At 34.0% G+C, this 24,253-nt stretch overlaps 4 protein-coding genes across 16 annotated transcripts in view; 2 read left to right on the forward strand and 2 right to left on the reverse strand.

Annotated features, from left to right (window-relative positions):
- Positions 1–24,253, reverse strand: part of Flo2 (flotillin-2) — a 126,944-nt gene that overhangs the window by 83,744 nt on the left and 18,947 nt on the right. The gene's annotated exons all lie outside the window — the stretch shown is intronic.
- On the forward strand, positions 6,246–12,799 carry LOC110187067 (glucose dehydrogenase [FAD, quinone]). The gene has a single exon (XM_086835219.1). It carries the CDS (start codon positions 9,905–9,907, stop codon positions 11,993–11,995), a length of 2,091 nt encoding a protein of 696 aa, XP_086691345.1. The 5' UTR covers positions 6,246–9,904; the 3' UTR covers positions 11,996–12,799.
- Positions 16,427–18,132, reverse strand: LOC147645001 (uncharacterized). The gene has a single exon (XM_086835335.1). The coding sequence runs from the start codon at positions 17,212–17,214 to the stop codon at positions 16,549–16,551; it is 666 nt and encodes a 221-aa protein (XP_086691461.1). The 5' UTR covers positions 17,215–18,132; the 3' UTR covers positions 16,427–16,548.
- On the forward strand, positions 19,776–23,823 carry LOC110187127 (glucose dehydrogenase [FAD, quinone]). Its single transcript, XM_020956538.2, has one exon. The coding sequence runs from the start codon at positions 21,229–21,231 to the stop codon at positions 23,128–23,130; it is 1,902 nt and encodes a 633-aa protein (XP_020812197.2). The 5' UTR covers positions 19,776–21,228; the 3' UTR covers positions 23,131–23,823.

Genomic DNA, 24,253 nt, shown 5'->3' on the forward strand with positions numbered 1-24,253 from the left:
CTTTTACCTTTACCTTTATTTTTTATTTATATTTTTTTGTCTATTTACCCTACCTTTTTATCTACTCTATGTTTTTTTTTTCTCCACTACTTCCCTCTCCCACATATTTTGCTTCATCTTCTTTTGACCAAGAGTGCAAACAAAAGGGACGTGATGTCGAACACACGCGACAAATGGCACAAGAAACGCCAACAGAGAGAAGAAAACAAATCCAGACCTTACTTTACTTTATAATTTTTGTCCATGTTGTAGTTTACTTAGGGGGATTGAATAATCTCTCTCTGCTTAATTTCGGTCAATTATGCCGTGCCTCAAGTTGCAATTGCAACGAATCCCAACCGAAACCGAAACCGAAAATGAAAATGAAGCCAAACCCGAATCCGAAATCGTTCAAGGCATGTAATTTCAATTGCAAACTGGAAACATTTTCGGCGGGAGGGAATCTCGTGGAGAGCGAGGGATGCATGAGAGGCATTGTTAACAACAAAAAAATAAGAGATATGTATATATACCGCTTATGTCATAGATGGCAAGGTGTTAGGTGCCGCGCCTCACGTAGGCAATCACCGAAAAAAAAGAAGAAAAAAAAAGCAAACCAAATCAAACCGCAAACGAGACGGGAGCCCAGGTTATCCAAAGTTAAAGCCACTTGCCGCCCTTTTTAATTCAAGCTATCCCTCTCTCTCTCTCATTCGCTCTCTCTCTCACTCACTCACTCTCTCTCCCTTTTACTCTATATATATCTCTCTCATTCTGATACCCAAAAACAGCTTAAATGGACTCTTGAAAAGTATGTGATTTAAAGAAAGTGGAAATACCCTTTAAAAAAAGGGCATGAGCTCTTAATAAGAGAATATTTAAATTTTATTTATTTAATAATTAATAACAATAATAAAAATTATATTTTTTGTATTATAATATTATATCTTATATATATTTTTTCAAATAATATTATTTATATAAAAAAAAAACTTTTACCAATCTATTTTTATTCCTTTATTTAATTTATTTTATTCATTCTATTGACTTTTTCTTTATTCTTTGCTGTTTAATTAATTTCTTTTTCTAGGGTATTCTAATTTTAGTCAAACCCTTAAAACTAAGTGAAGGAGTGATTTCCAACCCTATAAATCATATATATTCTTGATCAGCATAAACAGCCGAATCGATCTAGCTATATCCGGCAGAAAAAAAAAATTTTGAAATTTTTGTACATTTTTTTAAGGGTTTATATCGTTAAATTCAGAACAAAAAAAAATTGGAAAATAATTTAATTTTTTAAAATTCTAAATAAAGTATGCAGACTTTTTAGCCTACTAAAAATTAACATAGAAAAGCTTTCGGAATTAAAATTAAGCTGATTTTGGCTGAGTTATACGATTCTTAAAATAAAAATTTTCGATAATTTCATATAAATATATCGATAAGTCTCGATTTAAAGAATGGGAATATTTTCTTATAATCTCTTGTTGGCATCATCTTCTCATCAGAGTATCTCCCTTTTTAATTCCACAAGATATATATATATATAGGAATCGCTTAAGGTATATATTATATATGCGGATATGTACATGAAGATCCCTCTTCCCTGAGCACTAATTGCACTTTAACACCCCAAAAATACAGAAAAACATACAGAGAAACCCAGAGGAGAGCTGAGAAACGAAGCGGAATGGGAAAGAGACAGCAAATGAAATATTTCAACAGCTTACCTAAATCATGTTGTTGCTGTTTACCGTCGCTGTGATGTTTTTGTTTTTCTTAGCTCTTTTTTGTTGTTGTTTTTTTTTGGCTCATGATTACATAAATTATACCCGTTGACAAAAAACAAACAGCCAGTAAGCCGGGCTGTGCCAGGCAATTGCCACAGAGAGATGCCTGGCAAAAATCCAAGAGATCTCTAATGGGAGAAGCAAAAAAAACAAAACAAAACTAGGGAGAGAAACAGACACAGATTTTTCTCAGCCTTGTTTATGGGTTAATAACTTCATTTCAGCATTTTTTATTTTTATTTTTCGCGTTTGGAATGCGTGGAATTTGGCCAAAGAGAACTTCCCACCTAAATAACTCTTTTTGAGGCGGAAGAGATATTTCTATAATGTCATAATGATATTTTATAATGAATTTAACTTTATATATAAGGTTTGCTTTTAAATAAATTGTGTTTTCCCACGCCAATTATAAATTGCTAACTTAGTTTTTATTTACTATTTTATTGTTATTTTCATAACCTTGCAGGGTATTATAATTTTAGTCATAAGCTTGAAACGCTATGAAGGAGTCATTTCCGACCCTATAAATTATATATATTCTTGATCAGCATCAAAAGACGAATCTTTCTAGCTATCTCTGGCAGAAAAACATTTTTTGAAATTTATTTTAAATTTTTGTAAGGGGTTACATCATTAAAGTTGTCAAAAAATTTGCCAAAAATTTTAATTTTTTAAAATTTTAAACTGAGTATGCAGATTTATTATCATATTAAAATTTAACATAGAGCTGCTTTCCGATTTGAAATTAATGCATTTTTGGCTAAGTTATGATAGCATACTCGAATCCTTCCCCAACTGTAAGTGTATACAAACTTCGGCTTCCCAAAGTTAGTTTCCTTTCTTTTTACAATCAAATATTGGTTTAAAGGCAAGAACTATGCGGAAGTACTTGGAAATATTACAAATTGTTTATATCCTTCTTTTAAATATTTTTAAAATATTTTTAAACAAATGATTTATCATTCTAATACATCAATCATTCTTACTAACATCACTCATCACCATCTTAGTGCATTTTATCGATAGTATGCGATATTTATTTGATTACCTTACATCACATCATTTTGGAATACATTAATCACTCCACTTAATTTACTCTCCCAATTCAAATCGTGATCCCGAATTCCTTTTGCATAACATAGATTTAATAGCTTTTTATCGATTGTTTCGATCTATCTATCGACTGTAATCGCTTCAATTAACCCAAATTAACCGGCACACACACACACACAAACACACCGCCATTTGACCTTCTCCGGGAAGGAGGTTGTGTGTGTGTGTGTGTTGGTGTGCCGTTATCAGAGCCTCAAACACGTTGGCAACGAACACGCTCGATGTGCCAATAATATGCAACAAGCAAACAGCTGCTCCGGCTAAGCCTGAAGCCTGAAGCCTGAAGCTTGGCTTGATTCAAGCTGCTTAACAAGTCGCTGTGCTGTTTGGCTCTTTGGAATTTCGCGGCAAGTCCGCTCGTTCAGTTGACTTCGTGCAACGCAGCCGCGCAGACGCAGTCAGCGGTTCAAGAAAAAAAATATTAACAAAATATATATATAATTTTTTTTTACTTAATTTTTTATTCGTTGTCGCAGACAAAGGACGGCGTTTTTGTGATCGATTTAGTGCCAAAGTGCCAGGCTACGTGGGCTAAGAATTGCAAGTAAGCCAAAGAAACAAGTGAAGTGCAAAAATTATATACATATATATACCAAAATAATAGCGAAAAAAGAAAGGGGTTAATTGTGCGGTTTAAGGTTTCAAACACCTGCTGTTGCCGGTGTGGTTAAAACAAAAAACAAAATCAAAGAAACATAAACAAGTTAAAATTAAACTTCACTTAGAGTTGCAAATGAAATGCACCTTTGTGCAACAACAACAACAAGAAAGCTTACATATAAGTTTTGGGTTTTATGTTTGCACAATACTTAAGCAATCCACCCACAAAAAAAAAAAAATAATAAAACAGGAAAATAACAAAAAGCTATATAAAAACCATATTAAAATATGAGATACATTCAACATTTAACGGAGCCCAAAACAAACAAACAAAGGCTACAGGGAAAGAAAACTCTTAAACTGAAATTATACCCTTTTAAAGGGTATTTTAATTTCAGTGAGAAGCTTAAAACTAAGTAAAGAAGTCATTTCCGATCCTATAAATCATATATATTCTTGATCAGCATCAAAAGCCGAGTCGATCTAGCCATCTCAGGTCGAAAAAAAAAAATTATTTTTTTTTTAAACTTTTTATGGGGTTTATTATCAAAAATTTACAAAGAAAAATTTAATTTTTTTACATTTTAAACTGAGTACGCAGATTTATTAGGCTAATCAAAACTAATATAGGACCGTTTTCCGAATTAAAATTACTGCTTTTTTGGCTGATTTATGCGTTTTTTAAACTTTGATTTGTCGGAAAACATTCTCATATAAAAATATTAATAAACATTGATATAAATAAAACAAACAAATTTTAAGTATAAATATAAAATGTCAAAGAAAACCCTCAACTGATGCAATTAAATGTTTTTATATGACTTGATAAAATGTAGAATTTTATTCTTTAATTTCATTTTAAAAAATTATAGAATTTCAAGCTTTAATTTCATTAAAAAGAAGTTATGGAAGTTTATTCCATAACTTTATTTACTTTTATACTTTGTTTTAACAACCTTGAAGATCTTGTTAATGTTAGTTCATTGTTTATTTATGTTTGTAACTTTTTTATAATATTTTTCAATATTATAATAGTGTTTTTTTTTTTGCAGTGCTTTTGCCTATCAGTAAACTTCAAAAGCAACACTAACGGTTGTTGGGCATTGTCATTGTCTTGATGTTGCTGCTGATGCTGATGTTACTATTGCTGTAACATGTGGGGGACACTCTTTTCTTTTCTCATTTCTTTCATTTTTCTTTTTGCAACACATAAAAAACAATAGAAAGACTTGTCTTTGCCGCTGAACATCAGCAGCATCAGCAACAGCAGCACCAATAGCAGCAACATAACAATAGCAACATCAGATGCCGCAACAACAATTGTTTTTTGTGAGCATTATGCTTGGGCATACATTAAAAGAGATTTGCATTTGCATTATGGCCATAAGGGAAAATAAATATGAGATGCACAGAGAGACAGAGAGAGGGAGAGAGAGAGAGAGGGAGAGAGAGAGAGAGAGAGAGAGAGAGAGAGGGGGAGAGAGAGAAAGAGAGAAATGGGGAGTGAGCCACGCCCATTTTTGATAACAAAACACACATTTTGAAAAGACTTCAACACAGACTATTATGGGTTTTGTTTCAAAAAATAACCCTTATTACCCTTATTATCAGTTCTTAAAATAGTATTGAAAATACAAGTATCTCTATCTCTTTTATATAAAATATAAACAATATAAATATTGTTAGTAATAAAAGCTTAAAAAAAACTACTATAATTAGAGTATATTTTGTTTCCGAGTTTATCTATTTAATTTTTTACTTAAATTATTACATTTTATGTGATGTACTAAATAAATCTTTTCTTTTCATTTCTTTTCTCTCCTCTTCTATACATTTTGTTAATATTACTCTCTTTTTTGTTGTTGATTTGTTTGTCTTAATGGCCAGTGCATAGTTTAATTAACATTTGGCACGCATCGCATTGCCGCAAAGTAAGTTGCAAGCTTGCAATCTTGCAACATTTATGCTACCGGCATTTCCCCAGGTGTTGTTGCAGCTAAATGAAATTTGCCGCTAAGCAATTAAGCTTTAAGTATTATAATTAATTAATTGCAGCATTTTTGAATACGGTTACTACTATTTGCTGTTTTGTGGGCGAAATCCAAGTCATTGACACAATGACATATGTTTCTCTTCCCTTTTTCCCCCCCAAACAAAAAAAGCATCAAGGTGACTGACACGAAATGACACCAACGACTGATTGACACTGAAATATGGTTAACCCAAAACGACTTCATCAAACAAAAAACACAAAAAAATACACCCAATGAGTGGAGTGAGTGACTGACTGAGTGATGTCTGTGATTGTCTTCACCAAATTAGCGCATAAAATCGCCAAGCAAATCACTTTAATTGTCTCAATCATCATGATCAAGTGCGTGTGCGTGGGTGCTAACCAAAACGAAAAGAAAAGAAACTACAACAAATGTACAATAAAAAAAACTAAAGAAAACAATGTAAAGAGGGGAAGTCAGTGATCACTGATCAGTGATCGTTGATCGTGGCCTTCAGACGGACAGGAAGCCTAATTGGTTTTAGCTAATACCAAATATATTCACAGATATGGTCAAGACATTAGGGCAAAAGAACTTTCATTATATTTAACATAATTATATATATAGTTATTCATACAAATTCCTTAAAAATGAAATGTAGAATTTAATATATAAACAATTTTAATCATTATACATTTTATAAGGCTTTTTATATATGAATTAACCTTTGTCTTGTAGCCATTTGTTTGCTAGAACCTGATGGGAATTTTAGTGCAAGTCAAACTTTAAAAGCATTTTAAAGTTTTGTAGTTCGTATTAAAAATTTTTAGAGGAACTAAATTAAGTTTTAAGATTTTTTTCAGATTTTTTTTTTTAAGTTTTGTATTTCCTTAAAAAAATGTTTAAGGAAATCAAATTACGTTCTAAGATTTTTTCTAAGCTCTCCAAAAGCAAATAAAGTATAAAGAACACAAAGGGCAAAAGTAACAACATTTTAATCATTTAAAAAAAACTATCAATTAAAATATAAATGTACTTTTAAAACTAAATAGTACAATTATTATTTTGATAATGAGGATTTCCTTAACTCCTTTGACCTTTAAGAACTATATTTATATATGTTTAATTATTATTTTTTCATCAATCTGAGTACACTTAATATTTCATTGACAACTTTTAAAAAAAATACTGTTACCAACTAACGCATTTACAAATATTCCGTTTTTATTCCGCGCTTTTTTTCTCTCAATTGTAAAATGACGCATGTCGATAGGAAATCGGGGGAGATATCGGGGTATAACTCCAGGCCGGACCGGACCGGAGCCGGGCCAACAGGTTTACCTGGTCCCGGAGCCGCGAAAAACAAAAACAAAAAACTAAACTCGTTTGCTGTCTGCTTCGCCGCTGCTGACCCAATTTCGTGCAACTTTATTTTTTTTCGACATTTTTACAACGGATTTTGTTGTGGTTTTTCGCACAAAACAAATCACACACCAAAAAAAAAATAAAAATCCAAGAAAAAAATAAAACCCTAAAAAAGAAAAGCCAAGAAATTGCGCGAGAAATTGCCAAAGCAATGATAGACGACATCGTCAGTCTCAGATACAGATACTGTATCTGCATCTGCCTCAGTATCTGCAAATGTATCTGTATTTGAAACTGCATCTGCAATTCCATCTCTTTTTTGGAATGGAAAGGTTCCCCTTGATGGCTTCGATAGCCACCTGTTTTTGGTGGCTTTTCTGTGGTGATGGCCCAGTCCCGTCCACCGGCCTTTCACTTGGCCACCGACAGAAAAGAGCGGGTTTTTTATTTTTATTTTTATTTCTTGTTGTATTTTGTCTTTTTCTTTATTTTGTGATAAGAAATCGACATTGAAATTGATTATGTCAGAGTGGCGACCGAGTTTTGGGTGAAATTACAGAAAAATGCGATGAATTCGCATTCTTTGAATAGATAATTATAAATATTTTTATATGTCAATATTTTAGGAAAAATCTAAATTTAAAAAACTCATAACTCAGCGAAAAATGCATTAATTTCAATTCGGAAAGCGGTCCTATGTTAGTTTTAGGCAGATTAATAAAACTGCATACTCAGTTAAAAATTAAAAAAAAAAATAAATAAAAAATCATAAATTTTTGACAATTTTGACAATAAAATTGTGAAAAAAAAAATTTAGAAAATTCGTTTTTTGCCCAAGATGGCTAGATTGATTCGACTGTTTGTGCTGATCAAGAATATATATGATTTATGGGGTCGGAAATGATTCCTTCACTTAGTTTTAAGCTTTTGACTAAAATTATAATACAACTTTTTAATTTATTCTACAACTTTTTTTATTACAAATTGAATAAGGGGGAGTAATTTGATTTTTTATCATTTTTATAGAAAAAATTATTATTGTTATAATTGTTATAACAGCATATTAGTTTTAATTTATATATTAATTTCAATTTATAAATTAATATTATTAATATTATTAACATTTACGAAATAAAGTCTAATCACAGTCTCCTTTAATGCTTAGTTTTCTGAAAGTTTAAATCAAAGTCTTATTAATGATTTAATAAAACTTTAATTTGTATTAATCAAAAAGTGAATGAACTTATTGGGCGAATAAAATGGATTCGCTTCGATTTAATTTTGGTTTTAAATCGTTAATCATTTCTCTGTCTATCACCTGTTACTTTTACTCTCACACTCATTAGGTCAGCAGGTGTGTGAATTTTTGTTTTTTCTGTAGGCTTTCACACCCACAAAATTGCTTGAAATGCGGCACAACAAATACTATTTCAACACCCGATCGTTGACAACTAAACAAGAAAACAAGAAATATATATACAAACATATATTTGAAAATAAAATAAGCATGTGTCAACATTTATATATATTTTTGTTCGGCTTTATTTTTCCCAGATTCAGCTTGAAGCTCAGCTTAGATACAAAAATGCTCGTAATACAATCGAATCGAATCGAAAACCCAAACAAAATTTCGTAGCACGCCAATTACGAGGGAAAAAAACAAGGCAAAAATAAAACTTTAGGGTCTCTTGCCGGGTTACGTCAGTTAATATATATATATATATATCTCCAAGTTATTGTTGTAATCCAACCGAAAACGACCAACGAATTTGAAAGACAAACAAATGAAAGATGGTTAAATGCATTTACGTGGCTTACATTTTGAAAAAGCCGCTAACAAGTCTCCCCCTTTGGGAAATGTGGCCAGCTATATCGTCAAGGTCGTTGGTGTTAACATATATCAACGAAATTGGTTAGGGAAATGTAGGTTTTACCATTTAACAGTTTTGTTGCAATCCATTGGAGTTGAGTTGAGCAAGTTGTTAAGTTAAGTAAATCAGCTCATCGAATTTACAATCATTTAATTATGCTTTAGAATGTGGCTATAGATTGGGAAAGGTATTATAATGGTTAGTATTTGTCTACGGTTCGCTGAATACAAAAAGGAGAAGAGTGGCACAAAGTTGCACCTCAAAATTTGGTAACATGAATGCACAATCTCCAGTGAAGTAATCTTGGCTAAATTCCAAATTAAGTCTAGTTTTGGGTAACTCAATTAGATTGCTGTTTTTGTGTTTCTTTATTTCTCTTTCTAAGATATTAAAGCTCTTTTATGTCTAATTATTTTGTAACTATTTAAACCTCCTATTCATTGTCTTATTTCTATTTTATTTTCAGTTAGCTGACGACAAGCACAAAGGAGAGCACCAGGATTAAAACAAATTAACACAAATGCTTAAGGGATTTAAGGAACTATTAAAAGGAAAAAAGGTACTGGACAAGAACAAGGAAAATAGTTATCCAATAGTTACTGAATACTCTATAAACAAGAATAAGGATAATACTAACTAAAAGATCAGTAAAATCAAGGAGAATATTAACTGGAAGATCAGCAAAGACAAAGAGAATATTAACTGGAAGATTAGCAAGGAGAAGGAAAACAGTAACTGGAAGATCAGCAAGAATTTACAAAAATAGTAACTGAATAATCAGCAACGACAAGGAAAATATAACTTCAATAATTAACAAGTAATTACAGAACTTGAAACAACTTAACTCCCTTTTAAAACTGTTAAATTACAGAAACCAAGGCTCAAGCTAATTCTTCTCCATTCAAAATAGTAAGAAAAATTCTGGATAAACTCTAAAGAAACTAACTAGAAAATCAACCTAGAAACCCGCTTCAAAACCATCCAAAGTAAAGCATATTTAAAGCCCAAGCAAAACCCGTAGCTTAGCCATGCACAAAAGAAAGAAACGCTAGATCCTAGAATTGGAGAGAAGAAAACCATACAACATTCATTTATAAAAACAACAAAAGGATAAAGAACAACCCGACAGGATAAAAATCCCTTAATAAACCTGCTCCAGACTTCCAATTCCAATAAACCCCCTTTCAAAATGGTGCTTAATCTCCTCTTTATAACCACTGTGATAAAGTCCACATTTGGTGTGGTAACCACTGGGCTTTGGTTAATCCCCCTAATGCTGGCTGCCATCACATATTATCGCTATGATGCTGTAGATCCTGAATCAAGACCATTGGATCAATTAAACCTATATCCTGAATATGATTTCATAGTGGTGGGCAGTGGTTCAGCAGGTGCTGTTGTGGCCAATCGTCTCAGTGAAGTGAGAAAATGGAAAGTTTTGCTCATTGAAGCTGGTCCCGATGAGAATGAGATCTCGGATGTACCTTCTTTGGCGGCATATTTGCAATTGAGTAAATTGGATTGGGGTTACAAGACGGAACCCTCAACCAAGGCCTGTTTGGGAATGCAAAATAATCGTTGTAATTGGCCCAGAGGACGTGTACTTGGTGGCAGTTCAGTCCTGAATTATATGCTCTATGTACGTGGAAATCGTAATGATTATGATCATTGGGCTTCATTGGGTAATCCTGGCTGGGATTATGATCATGTTTTGCGCTATTTCAAAAAGTCAGAGGATAATCGTAATCCATATTTGGCTAATAATCAATATCATGGTCGCGGTGGTTTACTAACTGTGCAGGAATCACCATGGCATTCTCCACTGGTGGCTGCCTTCGTGGAAGCTGGAACACAAATGGGTTATGATAATCGTGATATCAATGGAGCTCAACAGGCGGGATTTATGATTGCCCAGGGAACGATACGACGAGGATCACGTTGCTCCACAGCCAAGGCCTTTCTGCGACCCATCAGGCAGCGTAAGAATTTCCATCTCTCAATGAATTCCCATGTCACCAGAATCATTGTGGAACCAGGGACAATGCGTGCCCAAGCGGTGGAATTTGTAAAACATGGAAAAGTCTACAGAATATCAGCCAGAAGGGAAGTAATCCTCTCAGCCGGAGCCATAAATACACCACAATTGATGATGCTATCGGGCCTGGGACCACGGAAACATTTGGAAAAGCATGGAATACGTGTCCTTCAGGATCTCCCCGTGGGTGAGAATATGCAGGATCATGTCGGAATGGGTGGATTAACATTTCTAGTGGATAAACCTGTGGCCATTGTTCAGGATCGTTTCAATCCCACAGCTGTGACCTTTCAGTATGTTTTGAGAGAACGTGGACCCATGACCACTCTGGGTGGTGTTGAGGGTTTGGCCTTTGTCCATACACCATACTCCAATCGTAGTCTCGACTGGCCGGATATACAATTTCATATGGCTCCGGCATCGATTAATTCGGATAATGGTGCCAGAGTGAAGAAGGTGTTGGGTCTAAAGGAATCCGTCTATCAGGAGGTCTATCATCCCATAGCCAATAAGGATAGTTGGACAATAATGCCTCTTCTATTACGTCCCAGATCGAGGGGTTCGGTGAAGTTACGTTCGGCTAATCCCTTTCATTATCCCCTAATTAATGCCAATTACTTTGATGATCCATTGGATGCCAAGACACTGGTTGAAGGTGCCAAGATAGCTCTACGTGTGGCCGAGGCTCAGGTCTTTAAGCAATTCGGTTCGAGATTGTGGCGAAAACCTTTGCCAAATTGTAAGCAACATAAATTCCTTTCGGATGCCTATTTGGAGTGTCATGTTCGTACCATTTCGATGACCATCTATCATCCATGTGGCACAGCGAAAATGGGTCCTGCCTGGGATCCCGAGGCGGTTGTGGATCCTCGTCTCCGAGTCTATGGCGTCCGTGGACTTCGTGTGATCGATGCCAGCATAATGCCAACGATTAGTAGTGGAAATACTAATGCTCCGGTCATTATGATTGCAGAAAAGGGTGCCGATCTCATCAAAGAGGATTGGCTAACAAATCCCGAGTACAAGGTTAAACGGCAGGCAACAATTCAGGATGCTGAGCCAGCGGCAAGTGGTGTGGTGATCCAAGGAGTGACAGTCTCTCCACCTCCTATCGATGGGAGTAATAGCAACATAACCACCACCCCAAGGACACTCATAGATATCCTGGAGAGCAGCGGAAGTAGTAGTAGTAGTAGTACAAGTAATTTCAAAGGCAACACCACATCACTGTCATCGGATAGTTAGTTAAAAGGGGAGAGATCATCAGTCAGCTCCAGATTTTGTGCTCAGGGGTCCATTAGCTTTAAAAACACTCAATGTTTGCCATTGCTAAAAGTTAACTTGTCGAAAGGGAAATGCACCAGAGAAGAGACCAGATTTATCCAATCTTTCAATATAAAAATGAAGATATGAAAAAAAAGAACCAACTTTAAGCATACACCAAAGACTATATAAAAAATAAAATGCATAACGCACATATATTTAAACTTAAGCTCGAAAAATCAAACAAATTTAAGAGAGAAAAAATTGAAAAATTGATTTTAAAATATCCTAGAGACAGCTCTAAAACGTATCACGTTATGCATCTTACTCTTTATATAGTCTTACCAGTGTCCCTATTCAAAATCAGCTAAAGAATTAAAAGAATCTTTTATAAAGAAGAGTATCTTTTGAATCTCATCCACAATCAAAAAAAGAAACAAAAGAAAATCCAAGGCAAGACGAACAAGCAGAAAGCTAATTACAAAAATCGAGTCATAGATTAAATATATATTGTATATTTATATAAACAAATGCTAACAACACGCTTTCCAACTAAATGCTGTATTCCTAGATATATCCCTATCTTTAGTTATTGTTATCAATCTCTTTTTTTTCTGGTTACGTATTATTTATGCTAAGAACTAGAATTAGATAATTTTATTATATATATATGTATATTGTTTGACTATTTATAGGTAACACCCTTCCCATAAACACACACATACGCATTATTTAAATGACATTCTATTTAATAAATTAAATTTGCATAAATGAAGCATAAAAAAAGCGTTAAAGGAATTTCATTATTTTAGATTATTATTTGCTTACAGCCAAAAAGCAGGCAACGCCACAATGAGGTAAGCAAAAGCTGCAAAAGCAAAAGCAAAAGCAGCAAATTGCGTGACTGATTTATATTTATGGTCTATACCTTAATTCGATTGCTGTATTTTGTCAAAGAAAATATTGGTTAATATTTTTGGTAATTTTGTTTGAATTATATTGAAGGGTTTTACGAATTTAGTTGCTTTTTATATAATTTTCTAAAAAGCATAAATAGTTCTTTTTACAATCTTGATAAATTGTTTTTCTTTCTGAAGAAGATATTATATGTTAATAACTTTATTATTTTAAATATTTTTATGATATTAAATCATAAACCTATATACACATTTTGTATATGTTTTTGTCAACTCTGCTTTGGACTTTCGTGCTAATATATAGCCTAACTTTTGGGCGCGGTCATAAAAAAGACACAAAAGCACGCAAGGCAACAAATTTAATTACCAACAACCATTTTAACAGTTAAACTGTATATATATACATATATAGATAGTTGTATTAGCAACGCCCCTTGGTAATAGATACAAGATATATGACCACTAAACTGGCCCAGTCAAAATACCAAGTCCAAGTGCTATAAATCATCTATTCTGACAGGCAAAGCAACCTTGGTCAACAATTTTCATGTTATACGAGCAGCATCGGAAGCCGGAAGGAAACACCAACTCTAAAGTTGGTCTAATCAAATTAACTTAAATATAAAAAAAAATAATAATAAAATCACCCATTTCCGATATATCGGAAGAAGATGTGCTAAGTATATGGTCCCTGTCCCTGTTCCAAATTTTGGTTCTAACGAATCATGATGAGATTATCACAAAAAACCAGATTTGATATCTAATTAATGCAAAATGTCCAAGACAACGAGCAATTTACAACAAACACGAGCATTGAGCTTAAGTCATACGAATATAATCGTTGTGGCGGCGATGGTTTAGCCAAGTTCAAGGTTTCAAGCTAAAATGTTGTATATTTTTTCTATAATATTAATATTTTAATGTTCAAATTTAATATATATATATATATATATTTAATATGTAGTATTTAAAAATTCGAAATATTAAAATGTACCATATTTTCATTTAATATTATATCGGTAATATACATTTTTCAACGTTCTATACGATATTTTTTGATATATCAAAGATTGCAATATTTTTGGCATGTTATTTCCGATATTTATTCGATAGTATTAATATTTCAACTATAAATATTATATTTCAAATGTTGATAGATGAAATTTTAAGATATTTTCGAAGTAATATTGAGCTTTATATATTTCTCGATATATTAAAACGTATTATTTTCTTTATAAACATTAATTTCTTATTTCTTATGAGTATGTCATGTTAATTTTCATTAATCATTCTCTAAAACATTACGTATACGCCACGTGCTACCCCTAAACCCAGTTGGAGACTGAACGTCTACGTGACCACTTTAAAAATAAAATAAATAAATAAAAGAAGTACGAAATTTCCCTAAAACTTGACGGACTTGCCCTAGACTATGCAGATATCTCGTATTTTTTATAGTTTTATGCAAAATTGCCAACATTTTTTTGATAGCTGCAAAAAAATAACAAAAGCACAAAGGAAAATGGGAAAGCGGGTCAAGGGCTAGCCAGCGGAAGTATCTGCGGATCATCTGCAGATAACTTCCGGCTCTGACATGTGTTACCGTTCCAGTTAGAGGTCAATCAACTTGTTGGACTCCGTTAGACAAGCAACAGCAGTTGACCCAGACCCAATGAACTTGATCTCTCGACATCGGCATTTGCATTTCCATATTCATTCAGTTACTCACCTGTAAATAAAAGAGAGATATATATATTAATGTGTGGAAATATTAATTGGTTGCTATAAATCATGATCAATTTTAAGAATTATACATTATTAAGGGCTTAGGGCCCTTAGTATTCATTGGCATTCATAGCATTCTTACATCAAACTCCAACAGCGGAAGTGTGTAATGATCAGGTTTCGTCTCTCAATGACCTTGGATCGTGATTAGTGACCCATATATATATAAATATATATATATGCTACCTGTGGAGTGCCACTTTGAACCTGAACAGCCAGTTATTTGGTTGTTACAAAGGTGCCAATCAGGCAAGAGTTAGAGTCAACCTTTTAGACCTTTCGGCTTATATAATTATCAGAGACTCAAGAAATTCTTAGTCACTTTGAGTGACCTTGGGTTAGCAACGGAAAGGTTTCTTTTTTATTAGTGGGAAAATTTTGGTGCTTTGATTATTAAGAACTATTCAGTTAACAAGACGGAGGTCGTTTTGGTACATTTTTTTGGATAAATAGAAACGGAAGAAGATGACTAATTAAAATATAGTAATATATTGGGTATGTCTGTGGGGAAGAATTTAAAATGATGTATTCAATAAACAAATATATCATGCTTAACATCATTATATCTAAACCATTGTAATGATTTGTTTATCGAATTTTTAAAAATGTAACAACATTTAATTTAATGATATAATATCTATATAACAGATCTTACAGAATATATGTTCAGTTTGATCTTAATATCTGAAACACCGTACAACATATATCATATTAAAAACAAACAAAATTAGATGATAAAATATTTTATTTGTTATTTATTAAGTAATAACTTAATATCAATACAAAGATCTTTTCTGCCTTCTTTAGTTTGGAACTCATGGGAAAATTCCGATATACAAACAAAATATCGATTTAATGTATATATAAAGCATTTTTAAAGGTTCAATGAATTTATCGATCTATTCTAACATCTCTAGTTTAAATAATTATATTTTCTGTACTTTATAACCAATTATTTCTATTTATAAGAACATATTTGCTTTAATCTTGATCCCTGAACCCCAGATAAAATATCTCTTCGTTATTTCCGATCCAACTTCCTGACTTTAATAGCTTTTTATCGAGTTTATGGAGTATGTGTTGGCGTCACGTACTCTTCAATTGGCCATTGATCATAACACAAAAGACAATCGAACCATGGCTCAAATAATTGCACACTTTAATGGGATTTAGTGGTCGACAGTAAATATTTGATTTGATCTGTGTATCTGTTTGCTTTGTATCTATGAAAAATCTACGGAATTGGAATCCGAATAGGTGAATATACTTATAACAATTATTACTATTGTTATTATCATTATAAATGAACACAAAATGTTATTCAACTTCTGTGTTCTGCTTTGTCATGTCCAATCATCATCGACATCTGCAAATGAATCGATTTGCTGCGGTCTCTTGAAAAAGCCCACTTGGGGGAAGTCTCTCAGTCTCAGTCTCAATAATTGATTCATTTCGATGGCTTTTTGACTTCCTACAAGATTTGTTTTCGCCGATTTGTCGGTTCGTTTGTAATTGAAACATGAAAATCAATGGAAATCACAATAAAGTGCAATAATATTGAATGGAATTCTCAAGCAAACGATAATGAACCTCACTCGTCTCTCTCAACTGTTTGTTTGTGGTAAATATTTATCGGGGGGATTTTGTTTCTTTGTTGCACAAAGATCAACATATTACTGGCTATATATTTCCCTACTTTAAAGTCTTTAAATATAGAAAATTACTAATGTTTTTTATTCATTCTTGTTGTTTAAATTTGTTTCAAAAGCCTCAAATTCAAAGAGAAGGCTTCAGCTTTGGGGGAGTTTGGATTGGAGTTGAAGTCTGGATCCCTCACAGCGTTGTAGAGCTCGGCGTGCTTGTGGGCATTAAATCCTCGGTGACTGGCATAAAGATCATTGACCTGGGCTGGCATCCCAATTCATGGATCCTCTGGGACTCTGTTCCGGGTGTATGCCAGCAGTGTTTGTACCAAGCTGTCTGCTGCCGGCTAAGACCAAAGCCAGCGGCAATTCTCTCCGAACAATGCTCAAGGCTGCGGGCCAGGACTCTAAGGAAACCCGAGCACTTGCTATCCGGCACCGTTTTTGGGCGGATAAATGTGCCCGATGGAAGTACCTGCTCCTGGTTCTGTTGCTCCTGCAACACCCTTAGCTCCTCCTCTCGCTGCAATGATATATTCTGCCTGCTGGTTAGAGTTGCAAGTGTCACAGCATCGGCATCGGCTTCGGTATCATTCTTCATGGATATGGCATCCACCTCTCTCTCATTACCATTGCCCAAGAAACTGCTATGGAATTGATTTCTATACAGGAAATTACATCTGATTTGCTTTCGTCCCAGGTTATCATTTGAATCCATGGGAATCGGTGAGCGAAGGCATAGCGATGAGCTATCAATGTCTTTGGGATCATTCCTGGTTTCCAATTGAAGCGAAGACACTTGGTAATTGCTAATCCTTGGCTGGCATTCGCGTACAACAAGTGACATGGCGGCCATAGTTTAATTCGTTTTCTTCTTTTCTTCCTTTTTTCTTTTTTTTTGGAAATATTTTTATTTAGAATTTTGAAGGTCTAGGATATTTGAATATATAATTTTTTCAAAGGCAGAGAATATGACCTGAAACAAACAGGTCAGACAGAGGCTAATTTTGTTATGGCATTATGGAACTAACTAAAGATAATGATACTATATAGCCAGCCTACTTTATACATTTTGTGTAGTAGTTTTTGTAGAATCAAAGGTTTAAGAGTTTCCTTTTAAATTTACATGTTTCGAAACACTAAACAAATAAATTTTTATATAAATCTTTAAACTCAATTCCTCTCCTTTTTAAGCCCCACTTTATCTAGTTTCTTGTTCTTTCGCAGCCTTGAAATTTTGTAATAAAATAGTTATAGCTTCGGGGCGTCTCTCAAGTGTTTGGCAAATATTTACTAGTTATTTTGGTAACAACTGGTTTTTTTGGCTTTAATCAGGGAACCAAGAAATATAAAATCAGAGCTTTACTATACAAATCTATGCAAATTTTTGTTGTGAAGCCTAATGAATTGCTTTGTCATGATGATCGAACGCAATGCAATTAATGATTTCGGCTTAAAAAGACTTGATTTTGGCTAAGAACCATCTCTGATCTCTACGGATTGGGAAATAGCTACCAAATTTGTAATTACAAACGAGGCAAACTCATCCCAATCGAACCGCAACGAATGTCAAAATCGAGTGTCAAAAACGCAATAAAGACATGGCATGGCATGGTCGAGGCCCGCCAAGAAAATATATATATATATATATCTATATAATAGATTAAAGTCAGTGCAAAAGAGCAACTTGGCCAAAATCAGACGTTGCCAACTATGAAAAGTCGGTCAAAGACGACGAGTTTGCTTAAATTCTTGACTTTATGCGAACAGAAAAAAAAAAAATAGCGACAACGAGGCAGCACAATACCAATCGATAGTCAGACCCAAAGCATTAATTGCCGTTAGCCAATACACTTGCAGAAAAATCTGTGTCATTATAGGAATCAGAATCAGGGAAAATATTAAGGTATAAATATTTAAAATTACAAATAAGATGTATATAAAATATAGTTAAATTTCAAATAAATGGGATCGGATCGGAAATCGTTCATAACTAAACTTAAATTATTTGCATTATTGTTATCAATATTTATTGTATTAATATTATTATATGAAAATTTTTACGACAATGCAATGTTTGCAAAACACATAACTCAACCAAAAATGCATTAATTTCAAATCGGAAAGCAGTCCTATGTTAGTTTTAAGTAGAATAATCAATTTGCATACTCAATATAAAATGTAAAAAATTTAACAATTTTTGAATATTTTAACGATGTAAACACTTATAAAATTTTCAAAATTTTGAAAAAAATTTAATTTTCGACGGACATAGCTAGAAAGATTCCCCTATTGATGCTGATCACGAATATATATGATTTATGGGGTCGGAAACGACTCCTTCTCAAATTTAAAAACTTCTGACTAAAATTGTAATACCATTTTTTTAGTCAATATTTACCAATTTTGTATTAGCAATTTGATCAAAAAATCAAAGTTAAAAAATCTCATAACTCAGCAAATAATGCTCTAATTTTAATTCGGACAACGGCCCTATGTTAGTTGTTAGTAAGATAATAAAACTGCATACTCAATATAAAATTGAAAAAAATTAAATTTTTATCGATTTTTTTACAATTTGAACGATGTAACCACTTTTAAAATTTTGAAAAAATTCGTAAAAAATGTTTTCTCCCAAACATGTCCAGATTGATTCCCCTTTTGATACTGATCACGAATATATATGATTTATGGGGTCGGAAATGACTCCTTCACTTTCTTTTGAGCTTCTGACTGAAGGTGCATTACCATTTTTTAATGGATATTAACTATATTTTTATATGCAAATTTTTTGGACAAATTAAAATTTAAAAAATCCATAACTAAGCCAAAAATGCATTAATTTCAAATCGGAGAACGTTCCAATGTTAGTTTTTGTCAGGGCAATAATTCTGCATACTCGGTTAAAAATGTAAAAAAATTAAAAATTTTGGATAAATTTTAAACCTTTTTTAACCTTTGAAAATTTTCAAAATTTTGCAAGAAAATAAATTTTTGCCGGACATGTCTAGATCGATTCCCCTATTAATGCTGATCAAGAATATATATGATTTATGGGGTCGGAAATGACTCCTTCACATAGTTTTAAGCTTCTGACTAAAATTATAATACTCTGTAGGGCTGTAAAAATATGAGAAATGAATTCACACATTATTATTATAATTTTTTAAAATTCTCATTCCTATATATTTATAATTCCCATAACTTTTCTCTCTGTGCATCTTTGCGAATGGGAGCTCAACGAACTTGAAGCTTGCGCGTATCGCAAAACGCAGACAAATTGCAAAATTGGAAGCCGCAAGACCCTCTCGACAGCCTTGACTCCAAAGTATATTCGTGGACCTGAATGTCATCGGTTCTTGAGTGCCGCCAAGAGAGCCGGATGCTGGATGCTGGATGCTGGATGCTGGATGCTGGATGCTGCTGACTGCCCTTGGAGCCCTGCCACAAAAGGTTCTTTATGGGCTCATTGATATTCCTCCTGCGATCCAACGCTAAATACTCCCCCTGGAATTGTCCTGTTGCAAAGTACTTAATATATGAAAATATATATATATATTTATTTTTTCTTGGTGCAACAATGCCATCAAAAAATCATTAAGCAGCTTCTTAATTTATTTTCATTTTGTTTTTCTTCTTTTTTTCAGTTAGTATGTCAGTACGGTTGCGGTCGGCTGCTTTGGGATCTTGACAATTTTTCCATATATATATATATATATATTTGTACATATATTTATATTAAGACTGTCCCATTCTAAGCTCACGAATTCACATGCAAGCGGAAATAATTATAAAATTATTCAGTAAACAATGTAGCAGGCAAACGGAAAAAAAAGAAAAATAAACAAACATTACAACTCCATTCACTAGTTACGAGTGGCGATTGTTGCCTTTTACGATCTTTGAAACAAATGCATAAATTAAGGGATATATATATATATATATATATATCTATCTATCTATCTATATATTTTAATGAACTTTCAAAGCTGCAAAATATCTATGATTGTTGTGTAATTTATTCAAAAGAATTTATTCATATAATGTTCTATTGGAAAATCTATTATGCAATATCTGCATCATTATTGATTCTTCTCTAATAAATATTTCTTGAATAAAATAGAATTTTGCATAAAGTGCATCATACATGACCTTGGTTAAGCTTTTCTTAAGCTAAAGTTAATCAAAGAAATTAATCTTATTCATTTTACAACGTTTATCATATATATTCAAATGAATATCTATTTATACATCATTTGGTTGATTAATACTTAGATTTTCCATTTCGTATTGATTATTAATCAATTGTTCTGTATTCAAGCCCATAATTTAAACAGAAAATTATAATAGATGACGTAAAGTAAACTGTCATTTGCAGATTCTTAAATGAATTTAATTTTACAGCTGATTGCTTATGGACTTGGATCGATTGCACTGTGATTAATTACATAAAAGATAGCTACCGGTTAGACACGAACTAAAAATCACAAACAAATGCACTGAGAAATATATCTAAACAATCTATTAAATTATTGAAATATTAATTGCTATTTAATGGTTAGTAATTTCTGGTTAGAGTTTACATTTTAAATCAAGTTCCAGGTGATTTTCTAGAATCATTTTTAATTATGACCTACATCTTTTAGTAAAGTGTGAAATATATTATAAAGTTTAAGGGTTTTTTTGTGATTTTTTTCCTGTGTAACTTGGACCACGATCATTTGGTAATTGTCAACAATGCAGGGCCCCGCATGTCGCCGATTTAGATGCAGTTTTCAAAGGCAGTTTCCCTCGACAAAACTCTCAGTACTGCGGTCAGTCGATCGCGATAGTCGAGTGCGTCCGGCTGCATCACAATCATGACGCTTCAATGACTTGGATTTGGATACGGACATGGATTGCCATGGATTGGTCGCCACCATCCTCCAGGCTCATCCTTTTCTGGCTGGGATTAGCAGTGACTGTGGCGGGTCAAAGTTACTCGGGTAATTCACTGTTCGATACCCTAGAGATTCTGCGACGTGGTCAGGCCCAATTGGATCTGGAGAATCTGGATGAGCGTCAACCGTTGGCCACAAAATATGATTTCATAGTTGTGGGTGCCGGTACAGCGGGTTGTGCCCTCGCTGCCCGTCTCTCCGAGAATCCCCAGTGGCGTGTACTCCTCCTGGAGGCCGGCGGACCCGAAAACTATGTCATGGATATACCCATTGTGGCCCATCTCCTGCAGTTGGGTGATATCAATTGGAAATATAAGACAGAGCCTTCGAACAACTACTGTCTGGCCATGAAGAACCGAAGATGCAATTGGCCAAGGGGCAAGGTGATGGGTGGAAGTAGCACCCTCAATTATATGATGTTCACACGAGGCAATCGCAGGGATTATGATCGCTGGGCTAGTCTAGGGAATCCCGGTTGGAGTTTCAATGAACTTTTACCATATTTCAAGAAATACGAAGGCAGCACAATACCCGATGCCGAGGAAGATTTTGTGGGTCGTGAGGGGCCCGTGAAGATAAGTTACTCCAAGACAAGGACACGCATAGCGGAGGCCTTTGTGGCCGCCAGTCAGGATGAGGGATTACCTCGCGGAGATTACAATGGAGCCAAGCAATTGAGAGTATCCTATCTCCAGGCGAATATCTACAATGAAACCAGATGGAGCTCCAATCGTGCCTATCTGTATCCCTTGAAGGGAAGTCGCAGCAATTTGCATGTGCAAAAGAATGCTCTGGTCACCAAAATACTGATTGATCCAAAGACAAAGAGTGCTTATGGGATTATGGTAAGAATTAATGGCAAAACCCTAAAGATATTGGCCCGAAAAGAGGTGATTTTATCAGCGGGAGCTATTAATACTCCACAATTGCTAATGCTATCCGGTGTGGGTCCTGCCAAACATCTCAGGGAGATGGGTATTAAACCTTTGGCCGATCTGGCAGTGGGTTATAACCTCCAAGATCATATAGCTCCGGCGGTGAGTGCTCTGTGCAATGTGAGTTCCCTGCAGGTTCAGGAAATGTTCCGTATCGAGGTTATTGGAGAGTTCCTCAAGGGTCGCGGAGTGCTACGAATACCCGGTGGCGTGGAAGCCATCTCATTTTATGCCCTCGATGATCCCACAAATCCCGATGGATGGGCCGACATGGAGATCTTTGTGGTGGGCGGTGGTCTCCAGACGAATATTGCTTTAAAACTGGCCCTGGGCATCAGGGAGGAGATATATGAGAGCATGTACGGAGAGCTGGAACGTCAGAGTGCCAATGGTTTCATGATTTTCCCCATGATTCTGCGGGCCAAAAGTCGTGGTAGGATTAAGCTAAAGAGTCGAGAGCCCACCGAGCATCCCTTGATCTATGCCAATTACTTTGCTGATCCCTATGATCTTAATATTACGGTTCGTGGTATTGAACAGGCTGTGAGGTTGTTGGAGAAACCGGCCTTCAAGGATATTGGAGCTAGACTCTTGGAGAAACGTCTGCCAGGATGTGAGCAACACAAGTGGCGGAGTAGTGAGTATTGGGCCTGTTATGCCCGTCACTTCACCTTCACTATTTATCATTATTCCGGAACGGCCAAAATGGGACCCAGGAAAGATCCCTCAGCTGTGGTGGATGCCCGTTTGAAAGTCCATGGCCTTGGGAATCTACGTGTGGTGGATGCCAGTATTATGCCCTACCTAGTATCAGGTCATCCCAATGGACCCGTTTATCTAATCGCAGAGAAGGCGGCTGATATGATCAAAGAGGATCATAATTACTTGCAGAACTAGGAGTTAGTTTAAGTACCTTTTTTTGTTATAATTTTAAGAGTGATTTTAGTAAACATCTGGCATTTAAAACGAGTGATTTTTCTAGTTCATTGATATATAAATAAAACATGGCATCTGTACAAAATTATATGGTTATTATAAGAATCACTTTAAATTATAGTTGATACTCATTCACAAAGTTCATTTAGTGTTAAGAAGTACTTTAAGCTTAGAATTCAAGCAGATTGTCAGGGAATTGTAATTGTTAGAAATTAATTCTAAATGAGCTTCTGATTTAGTGTTATTTCTTGATTGATCTAAGCTTAAAGTTACCACTGATCAATAATAGAATTCTAATTGATAAAATGAGAGCGATAAATGTGTAAAGTTGTTTGTTTTTAATGAAAATAATAATATTTAGAATAAATGAATGTATATATAACAGAATTTCAATATTTTACAAATTTATTTTTGTAGAATTTATAATCAATAATATCGTTACTTTAAGTAAACCAAAAATATTATAAAATATTGATAAATTTATCAATTGGTATTTATTTAAATTGTGATTATTTATTAGTTTATATAATATTTTTGAAGCGTAGAGAAAACTCATGAATTATGTAAATTGCAGATACATAATATAGATTCCAGAACATCTTTATATTAAGCTTAATAAAGCGAAGAGATATTAACTTTTTTTGACATTTAAAATATTATAATGATTACAACTGGTTTCTCTGAGAACTCCGCCTCAACAAAGACAAGATTCAACCATACTTTTTTATAATTATTATATAGTATTAGTAAAGAGAAGATCTTGTTCTAATTTTATGTATTTGATGGTTTATTTCTAGCCCTTGGAAAAGCCCTTTAATTGTTGATAACTGGCTTCCGCATTTGTGATCTCCGATCTTGTGATCTTTGCGATCTTTGCGATCTTTGCCAAGACATCTAACCAGCGATTGGAAGCGATCGGCTCAAGTCAATGTCAAAATCTCCGAGCTTTCAGTTTCTTTTTCATTATTTTTTCTTAAACTTAACTTGGCTTTGTGTCTCTCTGGTGACTGTGAACGTGTCCACAGTCATGCTGAGTCTCTTTTTCGGTGGATTTGAAGATTCTTGGCTCTTGGCTGCGATCTCT

Source organism: Drosophila serrata, unplaced genomic scaffold (assembly GCF_035046125.1).
Source record: "Drosophila serrata isolate PLE 108 unplaced genomic scaffold, ASM3504612v1 contig_36, whole genome shotgun sequence".
NCBI classification, from domain to species: Eukaryota; Metazoa; Arthropoda; class Insecta; order Diptera; family Drosophilidae; genus Drosophila; species Drosophila serrata.